The 12,660-nt window shown below is 43.5% G+C and overlaps 1 protein-coding gene across 4 annotated transcripts in view; it reads right to left on the minus strand.

Moving 5' to 3' along the window:
* Nucleotides 1-1,201: 1,201 nt before the first annotated feature.
* Nucleotides 1,202-12,660, minus strand: part of FLI1 (Fli-1 proto-oncogene, ETS transcription factor) — a 127,765-nt gene continuing 116,306 nt past the window's right edge. For all 4 annotated transcript variants that reach the window (XM_014572257.4, XM_014572258.4, XM_014572266.4 and 1 more), the window contains 4 exons: nt 9,019-9,084; nt 7,829-7,891; nt 6,359-6,406; nt 1,202-3,810 (listed from right to left, as the gene is read on the minus strand). In XM_014572257.4, the coding sequence (XP_014427743.1) occupies nt 3,281-3,810; nt 6,359-6,406; nt 7,829-7,891; nt 9,019-9,084 (707 nt within the window). In that variant the 3' untranslated portion in view covers nt 1,202-3,280. The remainder of the gene's footprint in view (nt 3,811-6,358; nt 6,407-7,828; nt 7,892-9,018; nt 9,085-12,660) is intronic.

Consider the following 12,660-nt stretch of genomic DNA (forward strand, 5'->3'; position numbering starts at 1 on the left):
TCCCCAGGCCTGTCATGCACTCAGACTTACCTACACCTCCCGCTCCCTTCCAGCATTTTTGGAGCTCCATGATTCAGCTGATTTGTGCTCCATCCCCGATTCTCCCCTGCCCTCACAGAGCTTGAATGCCATGAATCAGACAACCAGTACTCCAGAAGTGCTGGGAGGGTGAGGGAGGAGTAGATAAGTGCAGTGCTCCAGTGCACCAATACACAAGGGGTGTGGGGTAAGAGGGCAGAGGGGTGTGTGCAGGCCACAGGTTACCCACCTGTGGTCTAAACCAATACAGTAGCCATTAGAGAACTATGTTCTAGTGATAGGAGTACAGGACTGTAACTCAGAACACCTGGGTTCTGCCACTGGGCAATCTGGGGCAAGCCACCGCACATCCCATACCTCAGTTTCCCTATTTGTGATATGGAGATATAATGAGTTATATTTGCTTCCTTTGCTAAGTCCTTTGAAATGTATTGATGAATAGTGTGATCCCAAGGCTAGTTTGCTTTTGTTTTCTTTCTCCGCAGCTAAAATAAACATCATTTGGGGTATGTCTATATGGCAGAGCTATTTCGGGGTACCAGAAGTATCCTGAAATAGCTATTCTGTGTCTATAGATTTTAAAATAACGGGTGGCTTATTCCAATGTCCAGGTAACCCTTGTTCCAAAAGGGTTAAGGGGCATTTTAGAATCACGAGTTATTTCAAAATTTGGCACTGTGTAGACAGTGGCAAATTACAAAATAAGCTAGCTCGAAATAGCATCAAAATAAGCCATGCAATTTGCATAGTGCAAATTGTGTAGCTTATTTCAAGCTAAGGGTGCTGTGTAGACACACCCTTAGGCTATTTCTAGACTGCAGAGTTTTTCGGGATACTGGAGGTATCCAGGGAACACGTCCGCTTTTTTGGAACAGTTTCTGAAAAAGTGGGTGCATTCTTTTGGCATCCCTGTATTCCTCATTGTATGAGGAATAAGGGATGTTCTGATAGAGGAGGTTTTTCCAACATTTGGCCCCATGTAGACGGGCCAAATATCAGAAAAACCTCTTCTGAAAAAACAAGTGGAAAAAGATACGCCAATTGCAGTTTGCAATTGGCGTATCTTTTTCCAACCCCCTCGGCAGTGTAGACATAGCCTTAGACTGAAAAGGTGCATGGTTTGACTGAGAGTTTGGGTGAAAAAAAATGTAACAATGTGACGTCTTAGAGAAGAAAACCACCATTTATTTTCTCACATTTTTTACAGAATAATCATACAACAGTTGTCTGTGTAACATTTAATACAATTTTTTAAAAAAACCCATAAAGATTACTTGCAAAATTATATATATTTTAATATCCAAAAATACATTGCATATATATAATAGCAAAAGCCCATTGCCATGGGGGAAATTTTTAATATATTTTTTTAAAAATTGTGATTATTGCAGTAAGGTTACCTATAAACATTCCAAAAGCACTAAGACTTAAACTGATTAGCTTGATCTCATTTTTGCTTTTTGTTAAATAATGGCATCAGTGCTTCTGTTTAAAGTTCTGACCAAACAATAATGTTCTGTTTTAAGGTCCCAATTCTGCAAGCAGATTCACGTGGGCTAAATCTTGCACTGACATAGCATTCAGAGGTTATGTCTAGACGAGGTGTTTCTGCTCATGTTAAAAGATTGCAGTTCATTTCAAATTAGCTACTAGACTTGTAAATCTCAGTCTAAAACCCCTATAAACATTTGTTCCAAGACCTTCATTTTTCTGTCCTAAAATGACCTTTCCTGGATTATCAAGGCGAGTTTCACAAATTAGAGATAGTGGAAAATTTTCAAATGTTTGAAATGTCGAGGAAAATGTTCTGCAAAAGTTGTTCATTTGGGGTAGGGAGCAGAAGGAAGAGGAATGTTGCTGATTTTTATCCAGCTTTATAGACTAGCAAAATGTTTGAAAAACTCAAAATTGTGATGGAAAATTGTGGTAAAAAATTTGGAAAATTATGGTGTTTTTTCAACCACCTTGAATGCAAGCATGTTGGCTAACTTGTGTTAATTAGCAATCAATGAACTCAAGCTAAAACAGGAGCACAACAACTGTGCTCTAGACACGTCCAGTGAGCTCAGAGGTTTTCTACGCGAGTACATGAAAGAAATCTGCCAGAATCCGGTTTTGGGATCAGGGCTCTATTCCCAACAGATACATTGCATGTATCTTATTTTATTTTTTAGCAAAAAAGTACAAAGATACAGCCCAAATGTACAGATTGAAAAGATGTACAAATTACATTTAAAAAACCAAACAAAAATCCAGACAGACAACAACATAAAAAACCCACAAACAACTGATTTGTTAGTAAAAATAACCTGCATTTTGTGACTGAGGTCAACTCGTTTATTTACTCTTTCTTTTAATATTGTGAGATATAGGGAAAAATAACTCTGCATAACTTATACAGTAAGTTGCCTTCTGATTAGCTGACCCTTAGAATGACAGTCTGACAAACGCGCAGCGTTCGCGAATCGGTAGCGCTTAGCGATCCCGAAAGCTTTGGCAGAGCTCTAGGACCTGCTGTCGTTTATTTTATTTCAGTTTTGCTTTCAAGGAATGTCTGTGCTTGATGTTAGGTTACTTTCTATTGTTCTGGTCTCAGATGTTTCTGGAGTTAATACATAGTCCAACACAAGTTGCACACTTTAGAAAGATTCCTTCAATGCCCTTTACTTCTTTATATATAAATTTCCAGTTGGGTGAAAAACCTCATTGGCCTTAATTAAAACTAAGATTCCAGTTGCCATTCCCTGTAGCCTCAGGTCCTCACAACATAATATCTGAATCTTCCATCCCTTCCTTGAACCCAGAAAAAAACCACCAAAACACACGTTCATCCTAAGTTCCTGTTAAACAAACATAGTATTCTTCTATAGCCTACGGTTGGATCTATGTCTTGCCAGGAGACTTCAGACTGCTAATTTTTTGCCTTTCTCATAAAAATTCAAATACTGGTACTCATTCCAGGTTGTGGTGAGTCATCTTCATGGACAAATCCTATAGAGGACATAAGACTTAGAACCAAAACAAAAACACAGAGTACTGGCCTGCAGAGGTATCCCATCTCCTAGTTCAAGGCAGAAGAGGCAAAATTACAAAAAAAAAAAAAAAAAAAAAAAGAGGTTTGATCCAAGAATAACTAATATCCAGTTTTTATTCCCCACCCCCAACAACGGCCACAAAATATCCCAAAAGGTCCAAAAATCCCAGAAGTAAAGTGAGCATCCAAACAGGTTGATAAAAACATCTAGTAGTAGCTGCCCAAGTGTGATGGTACGTGAGTGCTGGGATGGCGCGGGACGTTGTGATTTGGGTAGATACTGCCTGTAGGAGAGGTCCAATAGGATGCTGCTGCTCCGAAGAAACTGGATGATGTGACAGGCATAGGGGAAGCATGGGGGGGCACAAAGTTCACCTTCTGTTGGTGGGTGTGGTAAGAAGGCATATAGGAAAGATCTGCTTGATACTTGTACATCGAAGACTCAGTTGGATGAGGCTGGAGAGCCTGGGCAATGCCATGAAAGTCAAATTTGTAGGCATACCTTTTGCCGTGCACTTTGGTCATAATGTTCTTATCGTAGTAGTATCGGAGGGCTCGGCTCAGCTTGTCGTAATTCATGTTGGGCTTGCTCTTGCGCTCTCCCCAGCGCCTGGCCACCTCATCGGGATCCGTCATCTTGAACTCCCCGTTGGTTCCCTCCCACGTGATGCAGCTGGCATTGGAACTGTCCGACAGCAACTCAAGGAGGAACTGCCACAGCTGGATCTGTCCACTCCCTGCATGGAGTGAGCCAAAGAGAAAAGGAAATGACATTTCATTTCCTGCTTATGCAAAAAGACAAAGCCAGGAAACAGAGGGACTATCTCAATCTTTGGTGGGATCATTTCCTTCAAGCCTTATAAACTCTTGTGGAGGGCTGGCCCAGCAAACAAGTCACTCAGCCTCTGCTTCTGTTTGAGGTCAGGATCGCTGACCAGAAAGGTCCCCTCTGGCCTTAAAATCTATGAATCATTTGTAAACATGCTTTTTACTAAGATGGTCATTATTCAGAGTTATTGATGGAATAGCTGACAAAAGCATATTTCAGCCCCAGGTTACTCACTGTTTTCATAACTATTGCTATGAACACTGCAGTTCATAATTTGCTATGTGCTGCCTTGTGACTGGTCACCTAAATCACAGTATTATTTCTTCTCTCAGACCAAATGATTCCTACACACTTTCAATATGACTTTACTAACACTTTAAAAGCAACGAGTAGTCCTGTGGCATCTTAGGGTACGTCTACACTAGCCCCCTAGTTCGAACTAGAGAGGCTAATGAGAGTGACCGAAATTGCTAATGAAGCGCGGGATTTAAATATCCCGCACTTGATTAGCATATTACCGTCTGGTCGCCATTTTGGAAACTGACTAACCCGAAGTAACTACCCGCGTCTACATGCGACAGAGAAGCACGAATCCGAGATAAACCTCTTAGTTCGAATTAACAGTTAAACCTCATTTCATGTTAAACCTCATCATTAACAGTTACATGTCATAATTAACAGTTAAACCTCATTCCATTCCATGAGGTTTAACTGTTAATTCGAACTAAGGGGTTTATCTCGGAATCGCGCTTCTCTGTCGCGTGTAGATGCAGGCAGTTACTTCGGGCTAGTCAGTTTCCAAAATGGCGACCAGCTGGGAATATGCTAATCAAGCGAGGGATATTTAAATCCCACGCTTCATTAGCAGTTTGGGTTGCCCTCATTAGCCTCCCTAGTTCGAACTAGGAGGCTAGTGTAGATGTACCCCTAGAGACTAACCAAAATATACAGAATCATGAGCTTTCATGGGCAAAACCCACTTCATCAGATGAATTGGAGTGGAAATAACAGAAAAGAAGATATATATAACAGCAGAAAAAGTACCTGTCAATTGTAGCACCCGTGTTAATGAGGCTAATTAAGTGGGCTGGATGTGTCCCATAAATAGCCATAGGACTACTAATTTTTTAAAGTTACAGACTACCACGGCTACATCTCTGAGACATCCTGTAACGAGATGCATGAAAATCCATTTTCACGTAAGCATTCAACACCTTCTCCCTCTGCAAACAGGACATGAGCGTGTGCAAATGTAACTCACATTAATTCCAAGGTGGGACTTTGTCCCCCTCTCATGACTGGCCTATGTGAAGAGGGCCATGGGATTGCAACATTTTCAGTGGTAATGGACCTCATTCATTAGCTGAGGCAAGAGATTCTTATGCTTTTGCTGTGATTACCAGAAGTCTGGTACGTTGATTTCCTGTCAACGACTGGATTGGGGGTCATTATGTAAGCACAGCACAAGTCTGCAAAGTGTTTCCACATAGACCATCTAAGAACTTAAGCAATGTTGGTCTCCTGCTCAAGTGATTGAGCTCTGTGGCATAGTATGAAAGATTCTGAGTTCAAATCTGGTTAGCTGCATTGAGGAAGAGGGGTAGATGCTTGTGATGGGCAACTTTATGTGGGGTCCTTCATTACTTGCGTCCAGACTGAGACTATTTGGCACTATCCACACAGCTTTAATCATTCATACTCCTTGTATCATTTGCCTGCCTTGGCCTTATAAAAGTGAAATGTCACTCCTGGGGAAGACAGGTCAAGGCCCTTCTTACTATCTTAGGGTATGTCTACACTACCCTCCTAGTTCGAACTAGGAGGGTAATGTATGCATACCGCACTTGCAAATGAAGCCCGGGATTTGAATTTCCCGGGCTTCATTTGCATAAGCGGGGAGCCGCCATTTTTAAAACCCCACTGGTTCGAACCCCGTGCAGCGCGGCTACACGGGGCTCGAACTAGGTAGTTCGAACTAGGATTCCTATTCCGAACTACCTAGTTCAAGCCCTGTGTAGCCGCGCTGCACGGGGTTCAAACCAGCGGGGTTTTAAAAATGGCGGCTCCCCGCTTATGCAAATGAAGCCCGGGAAATTCAAATCCCAGGCTTCATTTGCAAGTGCGGTATGCCTACATTACTGTCCTAGTTCGAACTAGGAGGGTAGTGTAAACATACCCTAAGAACCATGGTGGGGCTGCATAAGGATGATGATGAAGAAACCCTCCACACCCACAGATGATGAAGAAACCCTCCACACCAGCTGCCATGCTGAGCACAGAGGGAAGGGCAGATGTGGGATCCACTGCTATTCAACCCAGTGGCCCATATATTCTACACAAGAGGCAGAGGGGCTAAAGCACCGTCCGGAGCAGTGGCTCATGTGAAAATTGCCCCTTTAAACAGGAGATGGAGTTTGTCTTCGGGATGGTGGGCTGGAATTCCAAACTGAACTCACCAGGATTGGCGAGGCGGCTGCTGGTGGGTCCCAGGATTTGATAGGGATCTAAATGAAGGGACAATAATTATTTTCTTTCATTTACTGCACAAAAAGAAACAAAGCGCTTCTCTATTTTCATTAACCAGGATAACCCCATTTTTCTTTCCTTTTTTACACTGCCACTCCCTCCCACAAATCAGTCTCTTCTGTTGTTTAATGAACAGCCACATTCTTTAAGGAGAGTTTAAGAATGTAGAACGTCCCGCTTTTTAAGTTTAAAAACCCCACTGGGCACATGCCATGGCTCCAGCAGTTGGCTGCATGAAAACATAACATCAGGCCGGCATAACACTGCTGGGCCAGATCTAATACATTTGCTTTCCTGTGAGCAGTTGGGTGACTTGTGTAAGTATGCCTCATTTTCTAGTTGGGACGATTATTTCCTCTTCTTGGGTGTGTCTAAACGACACCCCTCTGCCGACAGAGGGATGTAGATTAGGCACATAGCTACTGCAAATGAAGCGGGGATTTAAATATCCTGCTCTTCATTTGAATAGAAATGGCCGCCGCTTTTTGCCGACGTGGCACTTTGCCGGCAAAAAGCGGCAGTCTAGATGGAGATTGGTCGACAAAGAAAGCTTTTTCCAACTGATCCTGTAAACCTCGTTGCTCGTTGTAAACCTCGTTTCCGACCGATCCTGTAAGCCCTGTCGGCAGAGGGGTGTAATTTAGACACACCCCTTGTGTGTAGATGGGATTTTCAAAAACACTCCAATGTGAGCTCAGCTCTGGTCCCGGTAATGTCAGTGGAGCATTGGTCCAACTCAGCTCTGATTAAAGTCAATTGGTGTCTTGCTTCTGATGCTAACAGGAGTAGAATGAGGCTCATGCTGAGTGCTTTTTCGAAATCCCATCATGCATTTCTTAGGAATGAATCTTCCCTCTTTTCCTGGAGTCCCACTGCTGTAATCTCATCCACTCCCCTTCATTGTCCTTCAGATTATGGTGTTGGCTCATGGCTGAATTTACACCTTAAGAAAGGCAGCTACAGAGCAGCTGTGCAGAGCACCGAGAAGCTGTTGTTTTGCTGGGAAACCCAAGCAAGAAGTATCACCCTTTGAAGAAGATGTGATGTTGACTTTGTTGGAGATTCTCCCAATGTATATGTGCAGGGAGGGGGAGGGTTAGAATTCGGCCCTTGAACCCTTCCCCAATGTGTGACACTAAGGATTTTGAACCCTGCACTTGTGTCAAAGCTGATACAGGGATATCTCTTAAATGGGGTGGGGGGAGTGCCCATAAGCAGACAGAAGAAAGTGGCTTTGGATAAGCATTGTTGGTGGATGAGCACAACTGACTGAGAATTACTCCTCCTTATAAGTGCTTGTGCCCACTTAACTTCAGCCTAAGACTATCCCTGCTTGAGACATTACAATATCAGGGTGGGACATGCAGTTGTTGATGGGATACAACTGGGCACACATTTACCTGGTTGGGGCCTTTGCTGTTCTGTATTCTTATTCACAGTTTGAGTCCCTGCCACCGGGGGACCTGTAATAGGGAGATTTAGATCTTAGCTGTACTGCAAACAGAGAAGATGGAACAAGGAGGATACAATGCATAGATCCGTGGGGTCCAACACACTAGCCACTTGTGGCTATTTGGCCAGTTGAGTGTGGCTAGTTTGCTATAGCGAACTATAGTTTCAGAACTGGTTGGGTAACATGAGGAGTATAGATGAACATGACCAAACCAGTAGAGATGGAGAGTAAACAGTTTTGTGTCACACGGAAATTACTGAATTTTCATAAATATTTCCTATTGTGGAAATATAATCAAAATTTTCATCAATGGAAAGCTTGTAAAGAATTTTGAATAAGGTCAAGATAAATGCTTCATCCTGACCCACTGAAATTCTTTTTTACTCTCTATTAACCTACATTTTAAAACCAACAGTGGCTGTGAACTGAAAAATGGATTTTTTTTTTGTTTAAAAAATGGTAAAATATTTCAACAATTTCTAAACTTTTTTTTTTAAATGGGAAATTTACCAAACTCAACCTTGACCACAATTTCAGTTTTCTGATTTGAAAAAATAGTTTGGTAAAAAAAAAAAAAATCCCAACCAGTACCATACATCAGTTCGACCTTAGCACTGATTTCAGATCCCCGATGATTTCAGAGATAACGAACCCCAGTTGAATAGTATCTTGCTCAGGGACAACTTGTAACCAGAGGACACATGACTCCAGTGAAAGAAGATAAAAATTACAAGAGCTAGCAATCCACTTCTTTCAGGGCACAAACCTACCATTTGTGGGCAGCGGGAAATCTGGCCCCCACCTCAGAGAATTGCATAAATATATGCATTATGAAAATAATTAACAACCAAAATAATTTGCACTGATGACTTCGTACTTTAAGGATCACAGTCTGCTACTCTTTTGCATGTTGAGTGGCATCTTTCTCCTTTGTGCAGAAGTAAGGTATTAGAGTGATGCATTAGATAATTGTATCTGAATTTGGCCCAACGTCAGGATGGCCACATCTGGCTGTAATGCATTAGGTCTCACAAAAGTTTGGATGCCAGGACAAACAGCAAAACAAACTTATCCCAATTCATGATCATCTTCTGAGCCTCTACATCAGAATTTAACACTTCCACCACAGCTACTTACTTTTGGTGATGCTGGAGTTCATGTTATTGCCCCATCCTGCTCTCCGGACTGTGTCGTAGGAGGGATCTAATGACAAATGACAAGAGAAAAGAAGGGGAGAGTTCAGACTATTCCAGGATGGCTAGACAGGTGGTTAGTGGTGATTATTGCTTCAGAAATTACACACATACTATTGTTACCTTGTTTTCATGCCCAGGACTTCATGGCTGTGTCTATACTGGGACACTTATTCCGGAAAAGCAGCTGCTTTTCTGGAATAACTTGCCAGCTGTCTACACTGGCCGCTTGCTTTTTCGGAAAAGCAATGACGATCTACTGTAAAATTGTCAGTGTTTTTCTGCAAAAACTATGCTGCTCCCGTTCGGGCAAAAGTCCTTTTCCGGAAAAACTGTTCCGGAAAAGGGCCAGTATAGACAGCCCAGTAGTCTTTTCCGCAAAAAAGCCCCGATCGCGAAAATGACGATCGGGGCTTTTTTCCGGAAAAGCTCATCTAGATTGGCCACGGACGCTTTTCCGGAAAAAGTGCTTTTCCGGAAAAGCATCCTGCCAATGTAGATGCACTTTTTCCGGAAGTACTTATAACGGAAAACTGTTCCGTTTTAAGCATTTCCGGAAAAGGGTGCCAGTTTAGATGTAGCCCATGTGTTTCATCCACCTGTTAGGTATTGTTCATGACAACCTTGGGATGGGGGCCTGTCATTTTTGATAGGCCTGGCACAATGGGAGCCTGACCTGTCTGAGCTGTGGGCACAGCCACAATATGAGTATTAAGTAATAAGGCCTGGCATGGGCACTTTTGGGAGACATCATGCAGGGGTTGGCTGGCAGAGGGTGGGAACTGGCTGGGGTGAGCCTTGGCTGCCATCCCCTCTCCACCCAGATGGTAGTAGCATGCACCAGGCCTGTTCTTGACTCCTACACAAGTTGGCGACGGAGGGCAGGGAGGAAAACAAAAGCATTGAGTGCCCTTACCCTGCTCTGTAAACCCATGCCAGTGTCAGGCATCACCTGCTCCCCTGGGAACAAACAGGGTGGACTAAGGCTAAATGTAAACCCTAAAATTTGAGTTCCTATCTAGTCAGAATTTGCCTTTTAGCTGCCCGCCACCCTCCCAAATATTTGTGCCTTTTTTCCACTCCAGAGCCTTGCTCATCCTCCTGGTCCTTCCTGAGGCAACCACAAGGTGTGTCTTGCAAAGCCGCTTCCTCCTCTCTCCCACTGCTTCTTCTGCCCCCCCGGGATTGTGGGGTGAGGATCCCAAGGAGTCAGCCTTAAGAGCTGGTAAATATCCGGAAACAGAGGAACTGTTCATGGTCTGGGAGAGGTTGGATGGAAAGGTAAGGTCACAATGAAGATGAGGAAAACCATCCTGATGGGGAGATGCACTAGGCTTCTAAGGGGAATGGTGGAAACCCATTTGCCTTAACAGCTGGACTGAGTAATGTCCCAGAAAATCTAGGTCTCTGCAGGGCAACGAACTAGATGACATGGTAGAGTAGCAGCCATTTAAAAAGTCAACATTTCCAAGATCCTATTGCTGCCTGGAGTATCTGAGATGCCATAGTTATTTCCTTACTCTGAGAAGAAAGAACCTTGCTCAACACTTTGTGGTGGCCACGGGAAGTCTTCTCTGTCTCTTGCTTCTATGCATCATGGGCAGTTTAGTTATGGGCCCCACTCCACAGTGGGTGTCAATTAGTGTAGCTCCATGCTAATTGACATCAAGTGAGGATCTGGCCTGTGAATAATTTGGAAGCTGCAGGAAACCTTTCATGGATGTTGAAGAGGCACTGGAAGGGTGATGCCAAGCACTATGCTAGAGAAAGGGCAAACCGATGGGCTCTGAGTTCCCAACAAGCAGCATTGGGGGTAAGGATTGGCTTGTGGTAAAGATGTGTCATCAGAATCCAGGCGGACCCGTTCACAATCCACGTTTCCCCCAGCCCATTCTCTCCTGAGCGGCTGGGCAGAAAAACTACACCATGACCAGATTTCACTATCTAGAGGTAGTGAAAGGAGAGGGTTATTCATAGGTTATTGCACATGAACCAAGCCAGGGCTTTAAACCAAAAAGGATTCCAAAGGCTCATCACGGACTGCAAAGAAACCATAAAAGCCAGGCTAAAACAACATTAAAATGGCCATCATCCTCATCACAGTGCATCTCAGCACCTGAACTTCAGACCCCAAACTCCTTCCTCAATCCCTGAGTGAATGCAAGCCAGAACCAAGCACTTCTCCTGCCCTGGCCCATTCTCATCATTTGGGGCTGGAGAAGAGCAATGAGACCTGAGCGAATTTCCTTGGGGGAAAAATCCATGTGCACTAACCCAGCCCGTCTAGTTCTGCGAAAGCCTCTTCAGTTTTTTAAATGAGTTATTAGCATGAAAAGAAAAACAGAAAGAGGGAGCGTGGGGGACTGGAGAGGGAAGAAAGGGGGGAAAGGAGCTCATTTAACTTTTTATTTTACTGTTGTTTGTAATAGAAATCACAGTCCCTGATGCAAATAGGCCAGATTTAAAAACAATCCACTGCGCATCAAGAATCCGACACGACATCTCTCAAGGATGGAGGCCAGTCTGGGTTTCTTGTTCTTCGAGCTGCAGTGCTGAAGACTCATTCCCAGCCTCATTTTGCCAAGCGAACCATTCTGCCAGGCTAACAGCCATCTATATAAACAAGCAAAGCTGCTATGTACGCACCAGTCTAGCTTTCCCCCTGCCTGAAACCACTGGCGGAAATTGCACCTTGTGCTGTCGACACTAGGGGCTTGCACCAGTGTCACTGTGGTAGTAGTAGAAATCAGAGCACATTAGACAAGGCTTACATTGTAGCCTATTTTCTTTATAACTAACCAGGTGGCTTCCTTCCCCCATTCTCAGTTGTCAGCAACTAATTTTCATTCCTCACTTTTGATAATACTTGGAAGGTACATAAAACTGACTATTAAATCCCCTTTGTCAAGTTGGATAGGATTATTTTTCATTCTCCAAATGGGGAAACCGAGGCAGAGCTGCACTATGACTTGCTCATGTTTATACACTGCCAGAGATGGAACAGAATACAGGCTGTTTTTAAATCTGGAGCCCTCCCCACTCTACCACATATCACACCACCACATTTTCCTCGTCTGGAAAATGGTAGGGAACCTCCAAAGACTCCAATCAAGCCCATTCCTTGGGCAGCGGAGGCACATAACATTGTATTAATTCATCTTTTTTAACTTTATGTTTTGGCATCATTTGCCCACAAGGTAGGCCTGGGAGACTAACTACAATTGCAACAGGAAGACAGCAGAGCAGATGGTAAGGCTGGGCACTGCAGTGGGTAGGCCTAGCACCAGTTAAAGAAGGCAGGGGGCCATTTCAGAGATGTGTCCAGTGTGGTTTTAAGTTTCTTTCAACTTTTCTGGTTCAACTTGCCACTTGCCACCTTCAGACTCTGAGAACAACAGCATCATCTATAGGCTGGGTTAGGAGCCAATGCACATAACATGACTGGCTGACCCACAGATGACTGGGTCAGTGATCCAACACAACAACAACAACAAAAAGATAATGAAAGAAAATTTTGCATCTAAATATCCCAGGTACTCCATAGCAGTGGCCAGGATGATTAGCCACATTTTACAGTGGGGAAACT

This window comes from Pelodiscus sinensis, chromosome 25, assembly GCF_052426305.1.
Source record: "Pelodiscus sinensis isolate ZL-2025 chromosome 25, ASM5242630v1, whole genome shotgun sequence".
NCBI classification, from domain to species: Eukaryota; Metazoa; Chordata; order Testudines; family Trionychidae; genus Pelodiscus; species Pelodiscus sinensis.